Source organism: Ictalurus punctatus, chromosome 16 (genome assembly GCF_001660625.3).
Source record: "Ictalurus punctatus breed USDA103 chromosome 16, Coco_2.0, whole genome shotgun sequence".
In the NCBI taxonomy this organism is placed as follows: domain Eukaryota; kingdom Metazoa; phylum Chordata; class Actinopteri; order Siluriformes; family Ictaluridae; genus Ictalurus; species Ictalurus punctatus.
In genome coordinates this window covers 1,942,501-1,967,500 of record NC_030431.2, presented here as the reverse complement: position 1 = coordinate 1,967,500, position 25,000 = coordinate 1,942,501, and the positions used below count along the sequence as shown (strand labels likewise).

The following is a 25,000-nucleotide window of genomic DNA, read 5'->3' as shown; positions in this document are numbered from 1 at the left end:
CATGTAGAATATAATTACATGTGATAGTCATGTGGAACATTATTAAAAGTGATGGTCATGTGGAACATAGTTACATAATTACATGTGATAATCACGCTGCATATAATTACTTGTGATAAACTAATCATGTGGAATTTCACATGATAATTGAGGCATGTAGAATATAATTACATGTGATAGTCATGTGGAACATAACTACATGTGATAATTGAGTCATGTGGAACATAACTGCACGTGATAATTGAGTCATGTGGAACATAACTACATGTGAGTATTGAGTCATGTGGAACATAACTACATGTGATAATTGAGTCATGTGGAACATAACTACATGTGAGTACTGAGTCATGTGGAACATAACTACATGTGATAATTGAGTCATGTGGAACATAACTACATGTGAGTACTGAGTCATGTGGAACATAACTACATGTGATAATTGAGTCATGTGGAACATAACTAGATGTGAGTATTGAGTCATGTGGAACATAATTACATGTGATAATTGAGTCATGTGGAACATAACTACATGTGAGTATTGAGTCATGTGGAACATAACTACATGTGATAATTGAGTCATGTGGAACATAACTAGATGTGAGTATTGAGTCATGTGGAACATAACTGCACGTGATAATTGAGTCATGTGGAACATAACTAGATGTGAGTATTGAGTCATGTGGAACATAACTACATGTGATAATTGAGTCATGTGGAACATAACTACATGTGAGTATTGAGTCATGTGGAACATAACTACATGTGATAATTGAGTCATGTGGAACATAACTAGATGTGAGTATTGAGTCATGTGGAACATAACTACATGTGATAATTGAGTCATGTGGAACATAACTAGATGTGAGTATTGAGTCATGTGGAACATAACTGCATGTGATAATTGAGTCATGTGGAACATAACTAGATGTGAGTATTGAGTCATGTGGAACATAACTACATGTGATAATTGAGTCATGTGGAACATAACTACATGTGAGTATTGAGTCATGTGGAACATAACTACATGTGAGTATTGAGTCATGTGGAACATAACTACATGTGAGTATTGAGTCATGTGGAACATAACTTCATGTGAGTATTGAGTCATGTGGAACATAACTACATGTGAGTATTGAGTCATGTGGAACATAACTTCATGTGAGTATTGAGTCATGTGGAACATAACTACATGTGAGTATTGAGTCATGTGGAACATAACTACATGTGAGTATTGAGTCATATGGAACATAACTACATGTGATAAGTGAGTCATGTGGAACATAATTACATGTGAGTATTGAGTCATGTGGAACATAACTACATGTGATAATTGAGTCATGTGGAACATAACTACATGTGATAATTGAGTCATGTGGAACATAACTGCACGTGATAATTGAGTCATGTGGAACATAACTACATGTGATAATTGAGTCATGTGGAACATAACTACATGTGAGTATTGAGTCATGTGGAACATAACTACATGTGATAATTGAGTCATGTGGAACATAACTACATGTGAGTATTGAGTCATGTGGAACATAACTACATGTGAGTATTGAGTCATGTGGAACATAACTACATGTGAGTATTGAGTCATGTGGAACATAACTACATGTGAGTATTGAGTCATGTGGAACATAACTACATGTGAGTATTGAGTCATGTGGAACATTACATGTGAGTATTGAGTCATGTGGAACATAACTACATGTGAGTATTGAGTCATGTGGAACATAACTACATGTGAGTATTGAGTCATGTGGAACATAACTACATGTGAGTATTGAGTCATGTGGAACATAACTACATGTGAGTATTGAGTCATGTGGAACATTACATGTGAGTATTGAGTCATGTGGAACATAACTACATGTGAGTATTGAGTCATGTGGAACATAACTACATGTGAGTCATATGATGATAATCATGTGAAATGTAATTAGGTCTACATGCGATAAATATACACAATAGTAATAATAATAATAATAATAACAATAATAATAATAATAATGTTGGAATGATACAATGTAATACTTTATCTGTAAAGTGTATATTTTTATTTAGTTTAGATGGATTGTATTATATTAACTAAGTAAGTCAGTAAAAATGAGTGATTTTTCCTGTAATGCGTGGTGAGGCCCAGTAAACGCGTCAGTACTCTCTGTGTGTGTGTGAGTGTGTGTGTGTGTGTGTGATTATAATAAAGGCGCGGCGCGTCGGGAGCGCGCGCAGCTGCCCGGTGTGTTTGATCAGTTTATTGCGCTGCGCAGATGGCGCACAGCGGTATTGTGCACACGGGTCACGTGACCCCCGCCCTTTTTATCCCTGTCCCGAGAAAAAACGGCTGAAACAAAAGAGCTCAAACCAAAGCACCTGCTCTAGCCCAGAGATTAGGGTAACTAACACACACACACACACACACACACACACACACACACACACACACACACAGTGAGATTACAGAGAGCGGACTGTACCAGACATCCCACTGATTACACCAAGACATGCAGAATTAGCCACGCTTTTATCTATACAGACACACACACACACACACACACACACACACACACACACAAGTTAATACGGAATAAGTAATGTAACTTCCACATAACAATCTATCCAAGTGTTTTTATGACATAAATAAGTCATTTAAAATATCTATAATAAATAATGAAGCTTGCTGGAAAGAATCAACCAAATTTCCCAAAATTCTAGAGAAAAAAACAACAACAAATAAAACTGTAGGCTATAATATATAGTAGTATAATATTCTACAATATGCATAATATTATAATCAAAATATTAGAACTGCAAACAGGTCAAATTAAATGACATTAAAGTAAAAATATTACAAATAATATAAGGCAAAATAAATGGTCAAATAAAAATAACACGACGTGAAAGGACGTTCCATTAAATTACATTTAAAATAAAAATAATAGAATAATTTAAATGTTTACTTTAGGGGCAGAAATATGATTCAAAATAGGCCCATATTTAATAAGATTCAAAAGATTTGCAGGACAAATAACTGTACTATATGTACAGTAAGATGTTTCCACACACAAAAAGGGCAGAGAAACGGATGGAGAAGGCGAACAGCGGGCCTCCACTTGTGAATAATGATCATAAATACTCATTAAAAGAGAGTGGATGTAGTGTTAGTGTGATTATTGTTATTATTATTGAAACGTTGATATATTGACGTCGGTTTCAGCACCGACGCGTAGTCGATTACTAGGAAGCGTGGTCACACTTTCCACTGAGTAATGAGGGAAAGTTGTTAGAGGATTGAACACAGGGCCTTGTTCATACACTCTGTCCATACTTCTGCGACAGACTGCTTTCTGAGATGTTTGGACTGAAATTTGGGGAAAAAACAACAACAAAAAAAACAACGGCTCTACGGAGACTCTCCATCCAATCCAGTAAATCCAGTGGGGGAAGGGAAGATGGAGGCACCAGATGGAGCCCTATGAATAAAAGATTAAAGAATACACTCCATTTTCTGGCACTGCTTTAACCCTTAACCTTAGATGTTAGTGTGTCGCAGTGTGGTACTGCCTGGTCCTGTTGCATCGACGCTAAGCGGAAAAAGGAGATACCGATTTTCTGCTGTTACGTCTGTGACCTTTTGGGCACGCGAGTTCCCCATGTGAAATACATCAGTTAGATATCTGGTGCAATTCGGATCGAAGGTCAGCGCTCAGAGCCTCTCGTCCAACCGAGATGTCCGAGACGGCCGACTGCACCGGGGTCCTGACAGGAAAGATCCGTAAATCTCATTTACACACGATTCACGATTACTTGTGTCCACTTTCCTTTTATCGAATCCGGTTAATCAGCCCAGGACATAGTATCAGGATACGCCGCGCTACATTCAAATAGTTGAGTGCAAAAGTTTGTGCGCCCTTACTCCAAAATCGATGACTAAATATCCCTTCATTATTATAACGATAGTAACACAATAAGAATCTAAACATCTCCATGGTTGCATCCCCCCCCCCCCATTTATTAATGCCTGCTTTTTTCACCATTTACCTAAATAATGTTTCTTTTTTGATTTAAAAAAAAAAAAAAAAAAATACTCGTCAGTATTTTGTTTTAGGTCGTGAAAGCCGTTTTCAGTGGCGCAGCAGCGTCCTGCTTCGATCCCGAGCTCACGTCGCTGTCCGTGCTGCGTTTCTCCCATATGTTGGTTTTCCTCTGGGTTCTCCAGTTTCCTCCCACTTCCCAAAAAGTCGTTGGATTAGCGATGCTAAAAATATCCCAGCTGTGAATGTGAAGGTGCGTCTTGGAAGTGGTGCCCTATCCAGGATGTACTACGGCTTCACGTAACTTTATTTGGAAGACTGACTCACAAACAAACAAACAAACAAACAAATCATGTTTTACAGTTTTCTTTTATTTAGACAACCCAAATAAAAGGCACATAAAACATTGCGCATGTTTACATAATTCTTTGACAAACGTACATTTTTAAAAAAAATGTAGGAATGTTTTCCCTTTCCGCTAATCAGAAAGCCTAGTCTTCATATATATACACACACACAAAAAGAAATTGTACTGTTGTTAATGTTCTAATAAAAAGGTTCTTATAAAAAGGTTATCTCGCATCTCTGTCGCTTGCGTTCCTATTCGTACGGTAACTACCACGTCCTCAGAGCTAAACCGTGTTTTGTACAAAGATATACATTCAACTGCCTTCACAGGGGTTTCCCAAAATCGCTCAGCAAACTGAAGAGTGAAGTACGACTCGATTCATACCGATCAGATCAGAGCTCACTCGAAACCGGTGTGAACCTGGCAAATAAATGAGGCGACAATCGAGATCTGTGGAGGGGAAAAAAAAAAACACAACAAAAAAAACCAAACAAACAGAAAAGCAACACCAACAGTCCCTTCGAAACCAAAGGTAAAAAAAACAAACAAACAAAAAAACGTGTTTAAGCAGTTTGTTTTTTATTATTGTGATGGGGGAACGTAATTCCTCACCCAACATGGACACTGAATGCGTTTGACATCAGCGCCCACTACAGGACTACGTAGGCATGTGCCGAGATTCAATCTGAACAAGCCTTTATTAGAGTTCACAGCAATTAATTAAGGCAGAGAACTTGGTTTTTGTAAACTTTACACCAAAAGATGCTGCCTATAAAAGCCCGGATCCTGTGCGGATCATTCTGTGACGTGTCCACAATAACGATAAGAATATCGCGCGTGTGATTAACTGCAGTATATCGTATCGTGAAACCGATTCATCGGCACATGCCTGAAACTACTGACCAAAAACCTACGAGAGAAAGCCCCTAAATTAGTGTCGTCTCTTACCCACTCTCTCGCTCACCCGAAGTCCACGTTTTAGTGACATGGTGCGAGTTGCAGAATCATTCAGACATAAAAATAAAAACACAAAATACTATCACGAAGCTGTGCACCAATAGTGGTTCACACAGTGTACCTAGACTCACATTGGCAGGGCTCCGAACCCTTGTAGTGACCGACAGCGGACGCGTCCTTCTGGACCCGTCTCTAAGAAAGCGTGTTTGAGTAGTGACATACAGGTAAGAATCTGGCTGAGTTAAAACCCTCCGATTCTGAGAAAAAACAAACAAACAAACAAACAAAAAAACAGGTTTGCCCTAACCTGCATCCAGTTTGTAAACACGCCCGGCCCTTGTTGACTTCCCTTTACCCTTCCGCCTTAACGGAAACTCGACCGCTATCTTAAAGAGGCCGTCTCGATCCAGACGGCTTGGAGAGCCGAGAGCTCAAGTCACCTTAAAGGCCTCAGCATACTTAACGCAGAGATGAAAATGACCTTCATGTGCTTGCATGCGTACGTCAACTACAAGTGCTCCAGTACTGCAGGTGGCGCCGTTCAGTTTCAACGACTACACGAACAAGATCGCCGTGACTCATAGTCATCCATCTTGGAATGAATTGGTTTGTCTGTAACAAAGAAAATCACTGGCTCGAGGGCGAAGAGTGTCGCCCAGCTACCACGTTCACGACACGGCAAACAAAGCCTCCGCACGACATTCGCGTACTCTGCGATTACATACCGTTCGTGGAAGCTAGCCGAACGTTGCCTGTTGATTTCAGGACTAGCCGGTTTCGCGACCCAGTCCGTACAGGATTTCGCAGAGTTAATCAATGTTGCGTCCAAACATCTGTGATGCAATTCGTGGAGGGTTTTTTTTTGTGCTTTTATCACGGAAAACAACTCGAATTGGCGGAATTATCGTCCGCAGTGACGTTCGTCGGTCGACGAGATCTTTTAGATGTACTCGATGTGATTCGAAGAGGTGCTTGAGCCGAACGCGTGCTGCGATGACGTCGCGTGACGCGTCCCGGCCCGGCGGAAAATCTGTGATCATTTTAATATTTTAATTATATAATTTCTGCGATAGCAAGATGAAGAGAAATCCTGGAGGGACTGGCGATCGGACGCGATTTCATGGACGACGCTGCCGAGGAACGTCAACGTGACCAACAAAAGATACCACATTCGCGTGGTAATTCAGACGCTCTCTTCATCTGTACACAGAGACGATGACGGAAATTCATTACTATTACTCCGCTAACACCAAGCTTTAGTGTTAGATGCTCCGCCCACAGTTTATAAAGCTCGCGATCTGATTGGCTATCTGCACTTCCCTGTCGACGAGAAGATAGGTTTCCGAAAACCAGGACACCAAGCTTTTCCGAGCAAGATGTCGTCGATGGACCGAAGCAAGTTCATGCGTTTGTAAACGAATTTATTTATTTATTTTCTTTCGAAGCAGTCAGTAGTGATTAAGCGCTGGCCGTTTGCCATAGCAGTTAACGGCGTCTTCCTCAGAAACTCGGCTGTCGGTCACGTTAAAAGACAAAACTAGAGTACCTAGGCTTGTTTGAGTAGCATAGTAGTCCATTAGGAATCCATCAGAATCTTGCACGCGGTATAAAGGAAAACGCTTTAACGACGTCGCTTTCGCTGCAAGTGGCCACTCGAGAGACGTGCACGTCTAAATCTTGATGGAAAGTCAATGAGGGCGTGCTTAAAGCCCGCACGTGTGCACGAGGCAAAGCAAGGGAGTCCCATTTCTCATGAAGGACCAAGACGGAAGCGTTCCGATAAAAATGGACGGTGAGAACTGTCGTTCAGTCCCGCCCCCCAACCATCGTGAGTGAAAAAGGGCGCACGGAGAAATAAATATTTACAAAATAAGGACGAGATTTCAGGATATTAATATTAAAATTAAATATAAAAGTAGTTTACTGGGTTTCCTGAGCAGAAAATTCCTCCTAACAGGGCCCTTGTTTATATAAAGAAAAAAAAAAAAAAAAAAAAGTATAAGAATAAAAGTTCATGGTAAGATTAAAAACAGAACAAGGGAATAAAACACTACCTACTAGTCTTTCGACAGGAATCCAGTCCAAATCAAACTGAACTTTTGAGGTGCAGCTTTCGCCAGTCACTAGACGACCCGGTTCGGTCCAGGCTGGTTCCCCGAAACAGGCTGGATCTTTCATAATACTGTTGTTGTACACAAGGGAAATGCTTTCAGTGCAAGAATCTTTCCTCTCTTTTATTTATTTATTAATTATTATACGATTTATTTATTTATTTCTTTTTAACTGAATCCTAACGGTTGCCGATCGAGTAAACAAAGCACACTCCAGCCGTCCTTAATAAACAGAGCATGAAGAAAATAACAGTCACGAGTCAGTGTTTGAACACCGCAGCCGAAGAGGGGAAAAACAAACAGAAACAAAACAAACAACAACAACAACAAAAAAAAAAAGAACGTTGACGATTGTAGACGTTTAAAATGCAAAAACACCAGCATAGGCAACTGTACAATAAAACAGTTACTGTACCTCGAATCATAAAAATCAGCCACCTTTATCTGTAAAACATTTAAAAACCTCCCTCTCAGTAAAAGCCTTTACCCCTTTAGAGCTCCTTTCCTAGAAAAATAATAATAATAAAATAAAAAAAATTAAATACTGATTAGCAGGCTACAGCTAAACAACGTAAAAAGAAATCCCAATGTTCTGGGAAGGAAAATTATATATATATATATATATATATATATATATATATATATATATATATATATATATATATATATATATATATATATATAAAAATCAGCACTTATTGCATTTGTAGAACCTCAGTGAGAACCTCAGTGAGGTCTGCGTGCTCAGTGTCGCTAAATATTCGTCCTTTAGTTCATCAAACCATGAACGAATCAAATCTAAGTAAGAAATCCTTCACAAAAACTCTATAAAACTCCGTCGTCGTTGCAGCGCTGCTTGTGGCGCGGGTGTACGACCGCGCCGCAAGAGTAAACACTCATTGGCTGGGGAAGGGGGAAGGGGGGGGTTTGGGGGGGCGGAGTCAGCTGGCTAGGAGAATCAGGTCGAGATCAGCTCGGGTGCGCTTCACCACGGAGGTGAGGAGGGCAGGACCTGCGAGAGGAAGGACATGCTCTCCATGGGCCGCATGGCGATGTTGAGCGGCCCGGCGATGTTCATGGACATGGGTGTGGTGATGGCCACCGGGTGGGCGATGTTCATGGGCGACGCGGTGGCTGGGATGTTCACCGAGGCGATGTTAACCGGGCCCGTGATGGTCACCGGGTGCTGCAAGCTCATCTGTGCCGACGTGATGTTCACAGTGTTTACCGTGGTGCTCAGGTTCATCTGACCGCCGATGGTCACAGACGTGCTGGCGTTGGCGCGGCTCATCGGTGTAGTGGCGGGAGTGGAGACCGTGACGGGCGTGGCCGTGCCCGAGTGGCACACCTCGATGTTGTCTGGAATAACAGAACGAGACAAACCGCAGGACTGGTTAACGGGATTTGCGTGAATCACTTCCCACGCCCACCCAACAACCCCAAATCCTCCCGTCCTAAAAATGAACAGAAACGGAATTTAAATCTAAATAAAAGACGAACACTGTTCGTGTACGTTGACGTGTACGAATAAATGGCGTGTATTTCATTTAACAACCATATTTAAAAAAATAAATAAATCCAAATTTCCATCTACTGTGTCTGTGGCGTATGTGTGATTACCATAGTTGATCTGGATTTGAGAAAGATGTCATACAAATAAAATCATCATCATCATCATCATCACATGAATCTCCGTGTTTACCTTTATGCATCCCTGAGGAGTTCCACTGCCAGTCCCCTATTCAGAAATACAGACACAGAGTGTTACGATGGCCAGGTGGCCTCAGCTGTGGGTGGGAGTCTCGGTGACGTCACACTCCACAACGTCACATCACGCGCTCCGCCAGGCTCGGGCCCGGAGATGGAGCGCCTTTATTTGATTTAAACTGGCTTAATATGCATTTGTCAGTGCAGTCAGCTAGCAGATGAGACGACACACACACACACACACACACACACACACACACCCACACACACGGGAATCTTACGGAGTTCTACCACTAATGGTTGACTAATTCTGTGTGGAGAATTTAATAAAACAGCATATGATATGATACAAGTTGTACGGTTGTTGCACCATGAATCCGTCACGCTGAACCACTGCTCCAACCGACTCGAGCAGGGCAGAGTGGACGTCCGGTCCGAGAGGAAGGGCTTGTGGACGGGGATTAGAGCATTTATAGCCAGCTAAACTTACACGCACTGCCGAGCAGGTCCGATTTTAGTCGGCGCGATCGTGTAAGGCAAGCCCGGCGACCGACGATCGCTGCACATCACCACGCTGGACCATCGAGAAGAAGACCGCGGAAATGACCGCGACACACAAGATTCAAAGCACCGTCAAAAGGTGCACGTTCGGTACACAGACAGAGCGAACGTTTATATGGTGGGATGAAAGAGAGCGCTAAACTACATGGACTGGTAAACAGCATTCCATCTAGAATCATCTAAGTTCAAAACTAAATCTACTAATCAGACGTGCATGACAGAGACGATCTGGATCACGGTGCTATCCACAGACGTCCGTTTATAGTTGCGTCTAAAGCTTGTTCACAAAGTAGCTCATAGTTGTTCCTTCCCCACCGCAAAAGCACAAACTCTTCTGTCCTGACTCTCAGAAAACTTCACTACTGCCAGAGCTGCTGGTACAGTAAATTCATCAACACGTTCTGACCAATCAGATTTGAGAACTTTTTTGAAAAAAAAAACAAAAACAAACAAACAAAAAAAAAACTTCCACTGATTTGTAACTCAGATTTGTCGTTCTTTTCCGTTCGCCACTTTGGAGGCTTTCATACGACAACGAAGACACGAAGGCCTCCGCCCTAAAGATCAACACAGACAGAGTTTAAACTTGCTCGAACAAACAACAAGGCAGAATCAGGGTCCCTAGCCTTCTCAGAGCGTGTGATTAATTAACGGTATGAACACCGTCTTCCTATTCGTCCACCAGCGAGGTCAGTCCGGGACGGCGCACGCAACCGGTTCTCCGCTGCAGAGCTCAGCTAAGTTAAGACCTCGCTTAGTTTAATGCAATTAATCGAGGCGCCAAAAACGGCTTAGCCACAATGACTACTGACGAGGCAAGAGACAAAAGTTTCGAAAGAGATCTAGAGAACCCATCGGGCTCTGGGAAACACTCTAGAGACACACGACTGGAAGAACATGGGAACTAAGCTACGTCAGGATGAGGTGAATATTAGTAGCAGCGTACTTAACTACCTTCGATTAGGACGGCTGATCAGTAGATTTGATTTAAGGGTGGGCGGTATGACAGAAAAACAGATTTCCGGTCATCATTTCGGTCACGGCCCAGCCCTACTCGTGTCACCGTGATCAGCCGACCCCGATCGGCTCTCCCGCTCCGGGACGTGAGACGCTACTAGCGGAAAAGGCGGCGCACGTACCTTTGTTACAGGAGTTGTTGAAGTTGGTCTGGCCGTGCGTCTTTAAGTGGCTGGTGATGTAGGCGGCGCTGAGCATCTTGCCGCAGATGTTGCACGTGACCTTGCCCTCGTGCCGAATCATGTGAGAGCGCAGTCTGTCTTTGGTGGCGAAGGCCGATGTGCAAGCCTGCCGAGGTGAAGAGGAGAGTCTTCAGATAACTTAAACCCGCCGTCATACTCAAAAATAGGCCGCCCAATGGCGTTCACCCTTAATGCCTACGAAGCTTTCATCAAATCGCTATATAAACTCTGGTGCACTAATAAACGTAGAACGTGTCTTCCGCACTAAATAATATTTCCATTTGCAGAATCCTTGGACGGGATAAAATACACGCCGTACATCTGCTCTAACGGCCCATGAATACGGTAAGTCGACGCGGCGTCGTTTACAGACGAGTGACAAATTAACGGAATATAAAGCTTAGTAGAAAGTTCCACAATGAGACACTAAAAACACCCGTGGTGCACCGTACTGGTGCTTCCTAAAGAAGCTCCCTCAGCTGGACGATGGTGGTAGAGCGCGGACTCCAACGCATCGCTCCAGAATCGTCTACAGCCGTGCACATGGGTTGAAACCTAGCAAGTGTGAAGGCTACAGCATAGGATTTACGTCGTTTCCATCCTCATCAGATGATTCAGTGGGCACTCTTTCCTTGTGGATGTGGGCGGGGTCACCCTGGAACAGACCACACCCATGAGGATAAGTGCACTGACTGGGAGGAACTTTGTATTGATTTTGCACCGACTTGATTCGAACAGGACGAGCGATTCATTGGTCACCCGTCTGTGTAAGGGAAACGGTGGTCATCCAAAGTATACAGAGATTCTGACGTACATTTTAATATACCGTCCTCGTCACTTGTTTATACGGTCGACATGCAAGTGTACTGAACCTTTTTTCTGATTAGCGAAAAAGGGCGCAATCGTCGAAGCGTAACGAAATAAAATCGGACACAGGGCCCCGAGGTAAGACACGAGCAGGAAAGCTTTTTAAAGAAAGAAGGCGAGTCTGTAAGGTGAGATGATACGGAGGGTCATACCGTTACTTGGCATTTAAATGGTCTCTCGGAGGAATGCACATGTTTGACATGGCAGCTGAGATGATCAGGCCTGAGGAATTAAAAAACAAACAAACAGAAAGGAAGTCAGTGAGGTCATTAGATATACTGGATCTACTAGATCTACTACAGAAAGTAATGGGGGGGGGGTGTGTGTGAAATCTTAGTGCTTAGTGAAATCTGGGTATTTTATGTCCTTGTTGAGGTGTTTAACATCTCGTATGACAAAAATTGTAAAAAAAAATCACTGCATTTAATGATTGCGTCAGGTCCCACCCATCCAAATGATGGGCCGTTAAGTAGGATCTCTTCAAGGGTGCGCTGAACCAGAATGGCCGCCCAATCAGTGTCCCTCCCCCAGTACCATTCGTTATTGGTTAGAGGAAAGAAGAAAAAAAAAAAAAAAAAAACAGCAGTTCCTTCCATGCTACTTGGTCTACGTACTTTTAAATAACTAAATAATTAAACAAACAGCCTCGGGTTTCTGCTCTCCGACCCTGGACTGCTGTACTGCTATTCATCTTGAAGATTTCCGAGCAAGCGAGCTCCACGTAATGGCCCGAAACTTCCTACCAGGAGCGTTCGAGTGCTACTGAACAGTTGGCGTGCTAAAAATGGCTCCCTTTCTTCTCGACTCGCATTGCTCACCCTGAAATTAATCCTCAGATTATTAGTCACGCAGTGCCGTGAGCTGGAACGGGATGAGGAGGGAGCTGTTCTGACGCACGCTGCCTGGAAATAGAGGAGTGATGCAGCACGCTCTTAAAGCAGCCACAAGCGCAGATCTGCAGGGACTGTAAGCGGTGAGCAAGAGGAAATCCCAGACTTGTGTGTCACCGGAGTTTTTTATTACCCCCCCCCACCCCCCACCCCCCCCTCAAAAAAAATCTCTTGGGACAGCATCGGCAGGCTGAATGAATCTAAGGGAATCAAAGCAGCCAGCCTCGGCCCCCTCCCCCCTCGGGCCGTGATGGTAGGGCCCGCCGCGTGCTGTGGCTCACAAAAGCAGCCAGTCACAACTATTCACTGTGGTTATAAATCAGCCGGCTGCAGAGATAAATCAGCGGGAGCTAGACAATGTTAACGTCATATGGAGGAGCAGATGGTGGAGCCGGCTACGTCTTTGTACACGCATTTCACAACTGAGTATTAAAAACCCACTGACATCATCCCGTTCTGCCGGATTAGGCCACCGAAAACACAGAAATACACACTACAAGGAGCCTGTAAGAGTGCTACCTTAAATAAGCCTTAAACCATTTAGAGGTTTTCCTTCGGTTTAAGGCTCTTACTTACTTAACACTCGATACATCACCTAATTAGTCTCCATAAGTTAAAAGCAGCGTGATAAATCGGCGTACCTCTCAGAGCCGCCTGCATTTACTCTATAAAACGAGAGAAAATTCAGGCGCCGTGCCTCAGACTGGCTCGTTAATATCATTCTGAGGTAAAATTTCCAGCATTAACCGATTAAACGAGAGAAAACACGTACCTGAAGAATCCTGTATGTTTACTCTATCCTGTTATTTTATTTTATAGGTAAAAATCATCTTGCGTTAATTCCAATACGCTCGGAATTTAGCCGAGTCGCTGTAATTTTTACCCTGACAGCCTAGCATTTTTTACTAGCCTAACATTTACCTCAGTCAAGATCACATCCAAAACAAAACCTCCTATAAAATAAACCCAACCAAATGAATTTATTTAGAGGTTAAAAACATTTTTTTTGTTTGGGTCTACTGGCTAGTATCTAGCTCGATAAAACAAGAAATAAAAAAAAAGCAGAGAGAACATTATGCTAGCTAGATACCGAACCGCACTAGCTGGCTAACATTCTCCCGTGTGCCTGAAACGTAGCTGGAAGAGCTAAAGTTTCTGATAAACTGTTGAAATGGTTTTAAAATGAAAAGTCTGGACGATAGGAATACGCTTTGTGCAACGTTCGTATGAAACACGCTAGCAAACAGCTACGAAGCCATGAATCAGCAGTAGTACGGAATATGAAACATTAGCTTGAGTTTCTAGATCGCCTAAACTCTAACAGTGATAGTAGCTAGCCAATTAGCTGTTAGCAGCTAGCTTGCCGAAAGGACTTCCGAAGCTAGCCAACAATTGACAATACTCTGAAAACTATGTAGTTAACAAAAGAATATTCTGGAAGCTAGAAACAGTTCTAACAAAATACATCAATGATGACCAACCTAAGCAGTTTTGATTCTGTGCATCAAAAATGTCCGTTTTGCTCAATTTATTTATTTATTACTAGCTCACATATTACTCATATTTTGGAGAGACTTTGGCTGCCGTACCTGGAGAAGCCCTTCCCGCAGACGGAGCAGACGTAGGGCTTGTGCACGCCGCCATCGTGCGAGCGTACGTGGTACGTCATGCGGTCTTTCCTCTTGAATCGTTGCTGGCAGATCGGGCACTCGAACGGCTTCTCGTCCGAGTGGGACAACTTGTGTCTGTTCAGGTGGTAGACATCACGGAAGGCTTTGCCGCACATCTCGCACCCGTGGTTCTTCTTCACAGGCTTGGCCGGCTTCTTGGGCACACTCGGCTGGCAGACGGCAACCGTGGAGGTCGGAACCATGGCGCCCGAGGCCGAGGTCGCGGCCGTAGTGAGGATGTAAGAGGGGTTAGCGTTGTTTTCTCGCGTCATGCTCGAGAGCAGCGGCACCATGGTGGGCGCCGTCGTCTGCGCTGTCTTTTTAGGTCGCGACACCATCTTGACGCCGGTGTGACACGACTCGTGCCGTCGCAAATGGTAGCTGTCTCGGAAGGCCTTGTTGCAGTAGCCGCAGATAAACGGCGTTTTGCTTTTGGGTTCCTTCTTCACGATGGGCATTGGTGCTCCGATACCACCGCCGCCTCCTCCGCCACCATGGCCGCCTCCGCCCCCTCCTCCGCCTGTCCCGCTGCCCATGCTGTCCTTAAGGAGGTCGGCGGTGCTCACTGGGGGCTTCTGATCGAGCGGGATGGGCATGATGGGCTTCTGGTCCTGCGGCTCGGTGCCGGCATTCAGCAGCGGCAGCAGGCTGTTCGGGCCCACCTGGTGCTGATGGTGCAGTGCATCATTGGCTTGCTGGAGGCAAGAAACAGAGGGGTGTTAAATTAAAATACTACAGAGTTGGGCGTGACAATGAATCATAAATGTAATCGTTATCACAAAGGGAACCTGGAGCCTATCCCAGGGAGCATCGTGCACAAGGCGGGGTACACCCTGGACAGGGTGCCAGTCCATCGCAGAATACGGAACTATTCCACGGGGAAATTCAAACGTCTTTATATGCGTTACATTTATTTAAGGTATAAATTGTTAAATGATTAATTACTACATAAAAACCGGGAAGTATTCAGCAAAGAAGCCAGTGTGCCACTGCAAATTTTCACACAGCTATAACGAATGAAATAAATTAGTTGTAAATATACTATTAGTAACCTTAGATGTTTGGTATATTACTAATTAAAACTTCCCTAGCAGGACATTCTGACAGACAGGGAAACAGCGACGAGGAAAAGGCGAGCCGACTTCCCCGGGTTTCCCCTCGTGCCACGAGGCTTTATTCAAAGCATAATGAGATGGATAGAAGCACAGTCCTCACGTATTGCTCATGCTGACTTCCTGTTACAAAGGCCTCATTCTGTTTGGTTATCAGCATCTATTTGGGGTTAGAATACAACCCCCCCCCCAACACAAACACACACAGAGAAGATGATGGAGACCAAGTAGCCAAACAGGAAATGAATCATGCACGGTTTATGTTTCAGGATTGGCTCGGCTAATGAGCGCAGACTAAACACGGCCTCTCGCAGGTGACGGACGTTAAACGTTGGCGCCGTGTATTGTGTATGCAGGAAAAGTCTGATTGCTGTTTCACCCTGAAGTCATATCAATACAAAGTTCTCCTCACAGATCACCTTTACCCTATAATGAAACATTTCTATCCTGGTAGGCGTTGTATCTTATGGGATGATCCCGCCCACAATGTAAATCATATTTTCAGTCTTCAGTTCTCAACCATTGATTCGTTTTTGGATGGCTGCGTCCGAAAGCACTCTCCACCACCACTACTACTACCACCACCACCACCACCACCATCATTAAACACCAACTCATGGGGAAAATCTTTTTGGAAGAACGCTGCTCATTGCTCCAGTACAAATCCAGGGATGTGTCGGATCTACCCCAAGGTGCACGGAGGGTGTTCTGGTGGGCTCATGCGGACCAAAGACCTTAGCAGCACACTCTGCGAGGGTTTTTGATTTAATTTGGTCACTCAATCAGTCCATTCAGGATTTCTCAAAGTTCTTTTGTGATTGTTGTGGCCAAAAATGCTTGATCTGCTGAAAACTACTTGAATTGGCGAAATTGTAATCGCACGGTCTTTCGCAGCTGTACTCACGTTTGACGCACGTGGATTGAACAGGGCTTCGGCTGAACGCGCGTCGTCACGACGTCACATGATACGTCACGACATAACTGAGGTATCTTGGCAAATTGTGTAGGTGTTGCCTACCTGCCCCCCCCGCCTCCATTTTGTGTCAAGTCCACCGAGTCTTTAATTAAAACGCGATAGAGAATGTCATGATGAGGTCTATTGTGCTTGAACATCAATTGGAGATTAAACACACGCAGCTCTGAACAGTGATTCTCAAAGGTGGGAAACGGACAGAGCGGACCAGCCGGAGGGAAAGTGTGTGAATGAGCGAGGGCGCGAGCGAGAGTGAATGAGCCAGAGAAAGAGAGAGAAAGAGAGAGAGAGAGAGCGCGAGCATTTAGAGATTAAATACAAGCCGCTCTGTCTACTTCCCACCTGCTGGATTGCAGCTCGACGTGAGGGAGAGAGTGTGAATGAGCGAGCCTGAGAAAGGGAGAAAGTGAGCGAAAGTGTGAATGAGCAAGCGAGACGGCGAAAAAATAGCGAGTGATTCATAGAAGCTGTTAACGTTCATCAAGATAGGCAAGGAGTACAATGTGTATTAACAAAGACAGTCCACAGTGAGTGTCCTTTAACTCTGAACAGTAATTAAAAAGAAAAAAAAAAAAAAAAAAGAGAAAGAAACCTCTCTGATCAGGTCAGTTGCACAAACACAGATGTGAAAGATTTTGGATAAAGTCTGGAAAGTCTCAGGAATGACTCAAGTGGTTAAATCACCAGACTCTGAGAAACCGGGGACCAACCGCACCGCATACGGTAAACCCAACGGGTGACTGGGCAAAAACAAACCCCTGAATTCGGACGTCTCGAAAAACAACCTGCCGCTGGAGATTTCTAAATCTGTCCAGCGTAAACAGATCCATCCTGCTAGAACGCCACGACAGGCCATGAGACCTCAAAACTAGCTGACGCATGTGGAGTGATGCTTCGAGCCAACGCTGCCTCTGGCGTGAATGAGTTCAGCGCTAAACACCGAGACTGACGTGAGCCGGCACAAGACAGACGCTTTGGAACAAGTGATCTGCCCTCAGGCGATGGGGGAGGAAAAGATCTGCGGCTGGAGGAAATTAAGGCCAAGGCCCTTTTGACCCGAAAGTGGAGAGGTTTGTTTATGGTAGCGTTGAGGGAGACGGGGGAGGGAACGTCCATCATGGCACTGCCCCGGTCACTGTGTGGTCTACAGCGTGCTTTTGATTACACGGCCAAGGGGAAAGCCTGTGCGACGCCGACATCGGAGAACCGCAAACCACAACTGCAGCTGAGCGAAGCTGAACTTGCCTCTTCAAAAAGATGAGAACACAGGCACTGTTTTCCATACAAGAACTATGCATGCAAAGTCACACGCTTGCAATGAATAAGACGCCATATTGACACCAGGTCATATTGCAGTTCCCATCACTGGAACCACAACGTTCAGACAATCTGGTCGTGATCAAACCGCAGGAGCTCTCATCGGAGCGTCCGAGATTGGTCACGACGCTCACAGACCACAGTAACACATTTGTGATCGTTCAGAGGGTATGTTTCCATATTATAGATCCCATTGTGTCATCTACGTACTGTAAGTATGGAATAAAACCATGTGGAGAGGACCTCTCCTCAGATACAGTGCTGCGATGGCAGTCCCGCGCGCAATTCTCAATACGCCCGCAAGATGGCGCCATTTATCGGTGGATCTGATACTACAAAACCGATATCGGATTATGGAAAAATGCTTAAATAAACCGATTAAATCGGTCGATCTCTAAATGTGGAGTGCCTGCAAAGCAAGTCACTTCCAGTTCTCTTTTACGTTGTAGTAGCGATCAACGATCATTTCCTCAAAAAACAAAACACACACATCTACAACTCACTGCCTGTTACAGTGCTCACACCGGAGACTCCTTCCACACGTAAAATATACCCCACAGAACACTACACCACGATATATAAACGAATAGCGAGCTGTGAACGAGCTGTTACTATAGAAACGATATACGAGCGCGTTAATATAAAACCTGTGATTGACTGCACTACTGTCCGACCTGCTCTTATAGAAAAGACCAATCAGAATCTAGAATTCAACAGCGATTTGCTATAAAGACCAATAACAATAATGATGAATATCGAATAATATGGTAACGCGGTAGCCTTACATCAACATCCTGACATTTAAACTGGTACGCAAACAAGCCAGAATAAACACATTTTAAGAACTTGGCAAAGACCTGAGCCAAGGCGGTACGAGTCCAAAGTCCGAAACAGACAGACAGATTTCACGGAGTTATCCAACATGCATCACACCTGGACAATAATTCCATCAAATAAACGAATTTTCAGTCAGGTTTTGGTGAGAACCGTCTGATGTCTGGAACTGACTCCATCATAAATCCGCGATTAGAGGAATTATAATTATAGCGAATAAAAACAGAGCCACATTACGCTCGTGTGACTGTCGCATCGGACGCAGTTGCGTCTCATTAAAGAACACCTCTCGAACCTGTGGAAAGGGTCTTCCTGAAGTGTTGCCAAAGTAGGTACGCAACACAAACAAAATAAAACAACACACTAGCCAAAATGAATAGAGCTTCTTTTTTTTTTAAACATCTGCGCACTACATCATAAACTTTCATAACTGTTTTCCCATCTATAATATGGCCAACCTTCTCCGCTAAATACCAAGCGTGTTCATGGTTAGCAATGGTGTGATTTATCCATAGCCTCTACCTTTAACTCCCAACATTTTGCAGAGTCACAAGAGCGTTAGCTAGCTAATAAACCGCAGTGAATATTATTGTTTACACTAAAAACCTTTACGATGTATTCAAACATATCTGAACGTCTAACTGACTAACCCGGCTTGTTAAATCGATCCAAAAAGACGAGAAGACCGCCATCACGTTGCATGCTACGGGACTCGTTTCCCGCCGGATTTCACGTCTCGGGCATTATTCAGCATCTTCTTTCAAGCCCTACCTCGAGAACCTACCTCGACTCTCAAAGCTATAATCGTCTCCTGTTAGCCTTCTCGACTTTATCCCCCCCCCCCCGTAACTGTAACGCAACCTTGAGTGTGAGAAAGGCGCTATGTAAATAAAAAGAATAATTATTATAATTATTATGACTGCAGACGACGCGTCGGCACAATAGCGGGGAAGGAAGGCGCCGGAGGGAGCGAGCGCTATGCTCCTCGTGCTATTGTTGTTCAATGGAGCATCCCAAATGAGCGAGGACCAGGGTCCAGCCACGGTGACAATCGTTTCTTAATCGGCATTATGGTTGCGGCCGCTGGTTAACGGCCTTTCAGACGCGATAAACAAACAACCTTTCTTAATCTCTTGATAGTAGTTGCGTTTGTATTAAAGTGAATAAAGTCTGAAAGACATGCCGGACAAATCGAAGGCTGATCGAAAGAATTGTAGGAGCGTCTTCCGTGAAAAGCACATCTGTCGTTTTCCGTTAAAAAAAAAAATAATAAAAAATTGTCCAATGGAAGGAATTTGCATCGCTTTTCAAATCTCAGGGACACCAACGCTACCCAGTGCTGGACCACCCGCCCCCCATAAAATATCATTATTGTGGCCTGAATATCATGACGATATTTTATGTAAACAACCATTTTGACTCACATAAAAACACACATAAACGGGTTATATCAGAGGACTCTGGGAAAGCAGGGCGCTGCAATTAAGACGCGCGCTCTCTTCCGCAGACGCAAAAGCTCAGGGTCAAACACCTGACCCTCAGCATTCGGGTTCAGCCATGCATCCGACAGAGACGGAGACGGAGGGGGGGAAGAAAAGACGACAGAGAAAGAGAAGAAAAATGAATTCCCCTAACATTCTCCTCCTTATTTCATCTGCTCCATTGTTGCTTTCCCCCGCAAATCCGCGCAGTGATGCACTCAGGGCCCGGCGGGAGGTCTTTGTGCGAGAGTCTCCGCTGATTTGGTTCCTCTATTCATGGTCAGAGGCGCTGCATTTCTCCATACACACCCCTCGGTGAGACGCCGAAGCCTGGCTCACAGATGCAGGAGAACCTGGGAACTTGTGTGTAGTGTGTCTATAGTGTGTATAGTGCGGTGAAGGTCGGGGGTGGGGGTACCACCCTACTGTCTGTACACCTGCTTGGGCAATATTGGGCCACTAGGCACGATCCAGTCGATCCTGTCTGATGTGAAGTGGAGTCAATGCTACCAGCCCAAATTTGGCAAAATTCTCCTAAAAGATTGTCCCAATGATTACAATTTAATGCATACCTTTTTATCCATTTAGAGTTACACCTGGTTGCGTAATATCCATGAAACAAGTCATCGCCTATTAACAGCTGTGAACGGTCGTTCCTTTATCACAAACTCCCGGAGTTAGTAAGTAAAAGAGCCATGTTGGAGAGAAAACTGAAGGTGCAAAGCACTCTGTCATGATTTTCCCCATTTCAGAACAACATTACGGTTATGCACATCATATCAAATGTGTGTCGATACGTGTGTGTGTGTGTGTGTGTGTGTGTGGGGTTGCAGACAACGTTGCAGTGACTGCAACCCGCTTCGCCTTCACGCCACTGACAGTTCTGATCCAAATCAGCTCCGAAGGCTGAGGTCACCCCAACGTAAATAACGTCCTGGACGGAGCCGAGCTCAAGAAACAGCAAGGGGGGAATTTTTTTTTTTTTTTTTTTTAAAAAGGTGCCCCTTGACAATAGGGGCTAGACTGAACACTGCAGCACATGCTAATTCATTTTTGAGCAAAACTTGTGTAAATTTGAATTTGAAAGAAAAGAGAAAAGTGGAATGGGTGTACAACAGGCGGTGGACGGGGGTGTGGGGGGGTACGCACTCAACAAAAGCAGCCTTTCGGGTGAAGGGTAGCGGACTGTACAGTCTGCATATTAAGACAGCAACTTTGATTTGTAGCAACTTTCTCACAGTTTTCGAGTAGTTTTACCCGCATGAGCTCATGTTGAATAAATGTTATTTTGTCGTCTGACTCATTAATCGCCTCCTTCCTTCCCAGTGACTAAAGCTGGCCTACGACCAACAGCTTTTTCATGCGTTCTACCAAAGGCGATATTCTTCTCAGAAACAAGACCGCGCACGTTCTTGCCGCGTCGCTCCGATGCCCGAGTGACGACCGACAGCGGATAGAAGTGGAGAAGGAAATACAGGTGTGTAAAGACCAGGGGGGTGGTGGAAAAGATCCAAGCCACGAGAAGACTGAAAGACAGGTGCGATTGTGCCGTTTATCATGCCTTAAGATAAAGGCAGAGGTGCTAAAATCACTAAAGTCCTAGCAGGCAGAATTTTACCGCAGGATGAGACGAGAAGCGAAATGAGAGCAGCTCGATTTTTTATTTTTTTTTTTAAACCAAGCAATCATAGTCCTGCCTGCTGGGTTTCTATTGGCTCACACGTGAAAGTTAACGTTAAGATAGCGTTGGCGCAAAAGCAAAGTCAACCGCCATCAGACGCGAACGCTGTCGATAAGTCCTGCGTCGTTTCTCCTTCGGCGAATTTTATTCACGTTGGAAAAATAACAAAACACGCCTTCAGGTGTCTCCTGTATCGCCAAAGCCAGGGGGAGCTATCAGATAGCTAACAGTATCGCTACTGAATAAATCAAATGCTGTTGCATCGCCTCATACGTTTTATCTGTTTATGTTTAACGTTGCGGAACGTCGGTGAAACCCGATACCACTCACGTAAACTGTCGTTCCCTCACCAGTCTCTCTTTTACTATATTTAATGGTAATAAGACAAAAAATGTCTGATGGTGACGTTACCGACATGCCTACACTGAATTTGAATTTCATATATTTTCCTGCACAAGCTGTTACTATAGAAACAAGAACATGTTAGAATGAGTGCATTGTCTGAGCTGTGCTGGTACTGAAAATTGATCAAGACCTTCTGACCAATCAGATTAGAGAATTCAAGAGAAAGCGCACGAGAGAGAGAGAGAGAGAGAGAGAGAGAGAGAGAGAGAGAGAGAGACACAGACACACACAAAAGCATGAATCACACAATGCTGGTTCTGGGTTTGTCACGCTAACCGGGCCGACCCGGCTCTCCCTCCTCGCTTCACTTCAGCCGAGTAATAAAAGGATTACATGTACTTCCACTCTCTCAGCACTCGCACAATGCCTGTCGCACACAACCATTCACATGAAAAGGCCACCAAATGAAATTTTCTCTCTCGCTCTCTCTCTCTCACACTTACTCCCATTCTCCTCCAGAATACTCCAGATGTGCACCACTGCTCTGATTATCATCTACTGATCACAAGTTCCTATTTAAGTAGTTTGAAATTTGCTGAGACGGTGCGATACCTGTACAACCCAACATCAATATCAGTATGTCACCAGAGGTACCTGGCTATAAAGGAGACAGTATTAATGACCACGGAACAGCGCAACACTAGTGTTATATTCAGCTGTTTGATAACAATGTTTAACCAAAAAAACAAAACAAAAAAAAAACAGACATATAGCATCACTGAATCTTCAATAGTGTAGAAAGCAACTTGGAAATAATACATAACTGATATAAAACTTGAACGCTTTATCACAATGTCACACATCACCACACCTCTATTTACAACCAAACCGTTTCAACTTGCACTCTTCTGATCTCTCAGAAGTTGGCGAACTTTAAGCTGGAGGCCTTCAAATATATAAACTCTCATCTTCTTTACAGCGTCTGCAGAAGTCAATAAATTACTCATCTGTCACCCTAACAAGCAATCATGAGTTGAGCAAAAAAAAAAAGATAGCAGCTTCTGCTGACATCAGTGTGCACGGCAACGCTAATCCCTGAACTTTCACACCCACAGCGTGACTCCTAGTGCAACCACGGTCTCTTGCCTCATCGCAACGCCGCTCAGGTCCCAGGAGGGGACGAGAACCTCTACAGTTGCTTAATCCTGGATTTTGGTTGAAGCGCCAAGCTGGAAATTCGTTTGCCGGCAGTCAGAAATCGCCTCCCGCCAATTAGCAGGTACCAGCTGCAATTTCTCACCGTGGTGGGGGATACAGTAGAGCTAACCTGCCACGAATACAGCGTCTACTTCAAAGCCAAGGGGATCTAAATATGAAGCATGGCCTTAGGATATGCATTTTAACTTCAATAATCAGATTCACTGATTCAAATTGTGCACGAGAAGAGCGTGCATGGGGGAATATATGGGAAGAAGAAAAAAAAAAATAGAAAAAAAAAAAAAAAGGCATGCATACACGTACAGGCATGTGCTCCGTAGCAGAGATTAAACCGGTTCAAGTTCATCTTAGTGGATTGGTTATTCCATTACAGACTGCAGAAATCATTTCAGATTCGCAGGCAATTGATTCCAAGGGCCAAAGTTGAAGTCATCAGTTGCACGACCCCAACTAAGCAGCGTTGCTTCCTCCACGATTCACACATGGCAGGAGCTGAAAACACCACCAGGCATGTAACACGGGGCTCAATTTCCTAACATGCTTTCCTAAAGTAACTGGACCGAGGACAGCGAGTACCCTCTGAGTCATTCTTGGCAGGGATCCTTAAAGCATCTTTGGAAAATTCTATTCCAGTGCATCACCAATGCCAGATTCAAGATCATATATTGTGATAAGGAAAGCTGAAATGGTTATAACGCATTTGCCAGTTAGAGCAATGCATTGTTTTAAGCTACTGTAGGTTCTGGGCAATAAAACAACAATATCACAATCTGTTACGATCATAATACACTTGAGTAGTATGGGTATGGTCAGAAGTCAAGGCTTTTCAAATAATCACTGACAGGGTGGTGTGGTGAGGCCCGGCATGAACCAGAGTTACTCTGAAGTTGGTTGTCTGATGTATTTTTTGTTCCCATTATACTGCAGCACTTTCCTAATGATTACGAGTTTGTTATCTATTCAAATATATATATTTTTTTGACTTTTTAAGTTGTGGGACATCTGAGACAGGATGTGCACTTCAATGCTATTTTTTGGGGTTGTGGTTTTAACAACAGACATTGTCACAAAATGTAGTGTGGATGAACAAGCTTGAGGTGATAGTGGCAAGGAAAAACTCCCTGAGACAACATGACTAAAACCTTGAAAGGAACCAGTCTCAAATGGGATCCCATCCTCTTCTGGGCAAACAGACAGTAGAATCAAAGTCTTGGAATGGACATTAAAATCTTTTCCACCAATCATTTCAGTTCCCCTAAATTTCAATGATTAATTTCCCTAATTCCAAACATCTAAGAGGCGTTGTACATAACCAATACAAGTTAATAAAACTTTTACACTATGGATCCACAGTTTCAGCGCTAAATTATTAGCCAACCTAACACTGTGATATATTTCCTATGTTGTGATTCTCGTCATCAATAAACTCATGACTCAATATCATACGGAGAGCTAAGTTTTCTTTTTCCGAAATAAACACTGGTCTGCTGTGATGTTACATCATTTTTTCAGATTTCTTTAAAACAAGAAGCAGTAACAACCAGTTATATTGAGTGAATTTTTAAAGCTCCAGCCAAGCTCGAGAGACATTTTAAGATAACAGTTGAAAAAGGTTAACTCACAACAAGTGTTTAAAAAAAACAAAACCTCAACTTTTAGCTAAAAATGTGTGTTTGTGTTGTTTTAAT

The 25,000-nt window shown here is 43.9% G+C and overlaps 1 protein-coding gene across 2 annotated transcripts in view; it reads right to left on the bottom strand.

The window, feature by feature from the left end:
- Nucleotides 1-8,153: 8,153 nt before the first annotated feature.
- vezf1a (vascular endothelial zinc finger 1a) overlaps nt 8,154-25,000 on the bottom strand; it is an 18,955-nt gene continuing 2,108 nt past the window's right edge. Inside the window, exons 2-6 of one of the 2 annotated variants that reach the window (XM_017488958.3) lie at nt 14,271-15,046; nt 11,944-12,013; nt 10,865-11,030; nt 9,160-9,195; nt 8,154-8,816 (exon numbers count right to left, since the gene is read on the bottom strand). In XM_017488958.3, coding sequence (XP_017344447.1) covers nt 8,443-8,816; nt 9,160-9,195; nt 10,865-11,030; nt 11,944-12,013; nt 14,271-15,046 — 1,422 coding nt within the window. In that variant the 3' untranslated portion in view covers nt 8,154-8,442. The remainder of the gene's footprint in view (nt 8,817-9,159; nt 9,196-10,864; nt 11,031-11,943; nt 12,014-14,270; nt 15,047-25,000) is intronic. The other variant, XM_017488959.3, reaches the window with a different exon arrangement.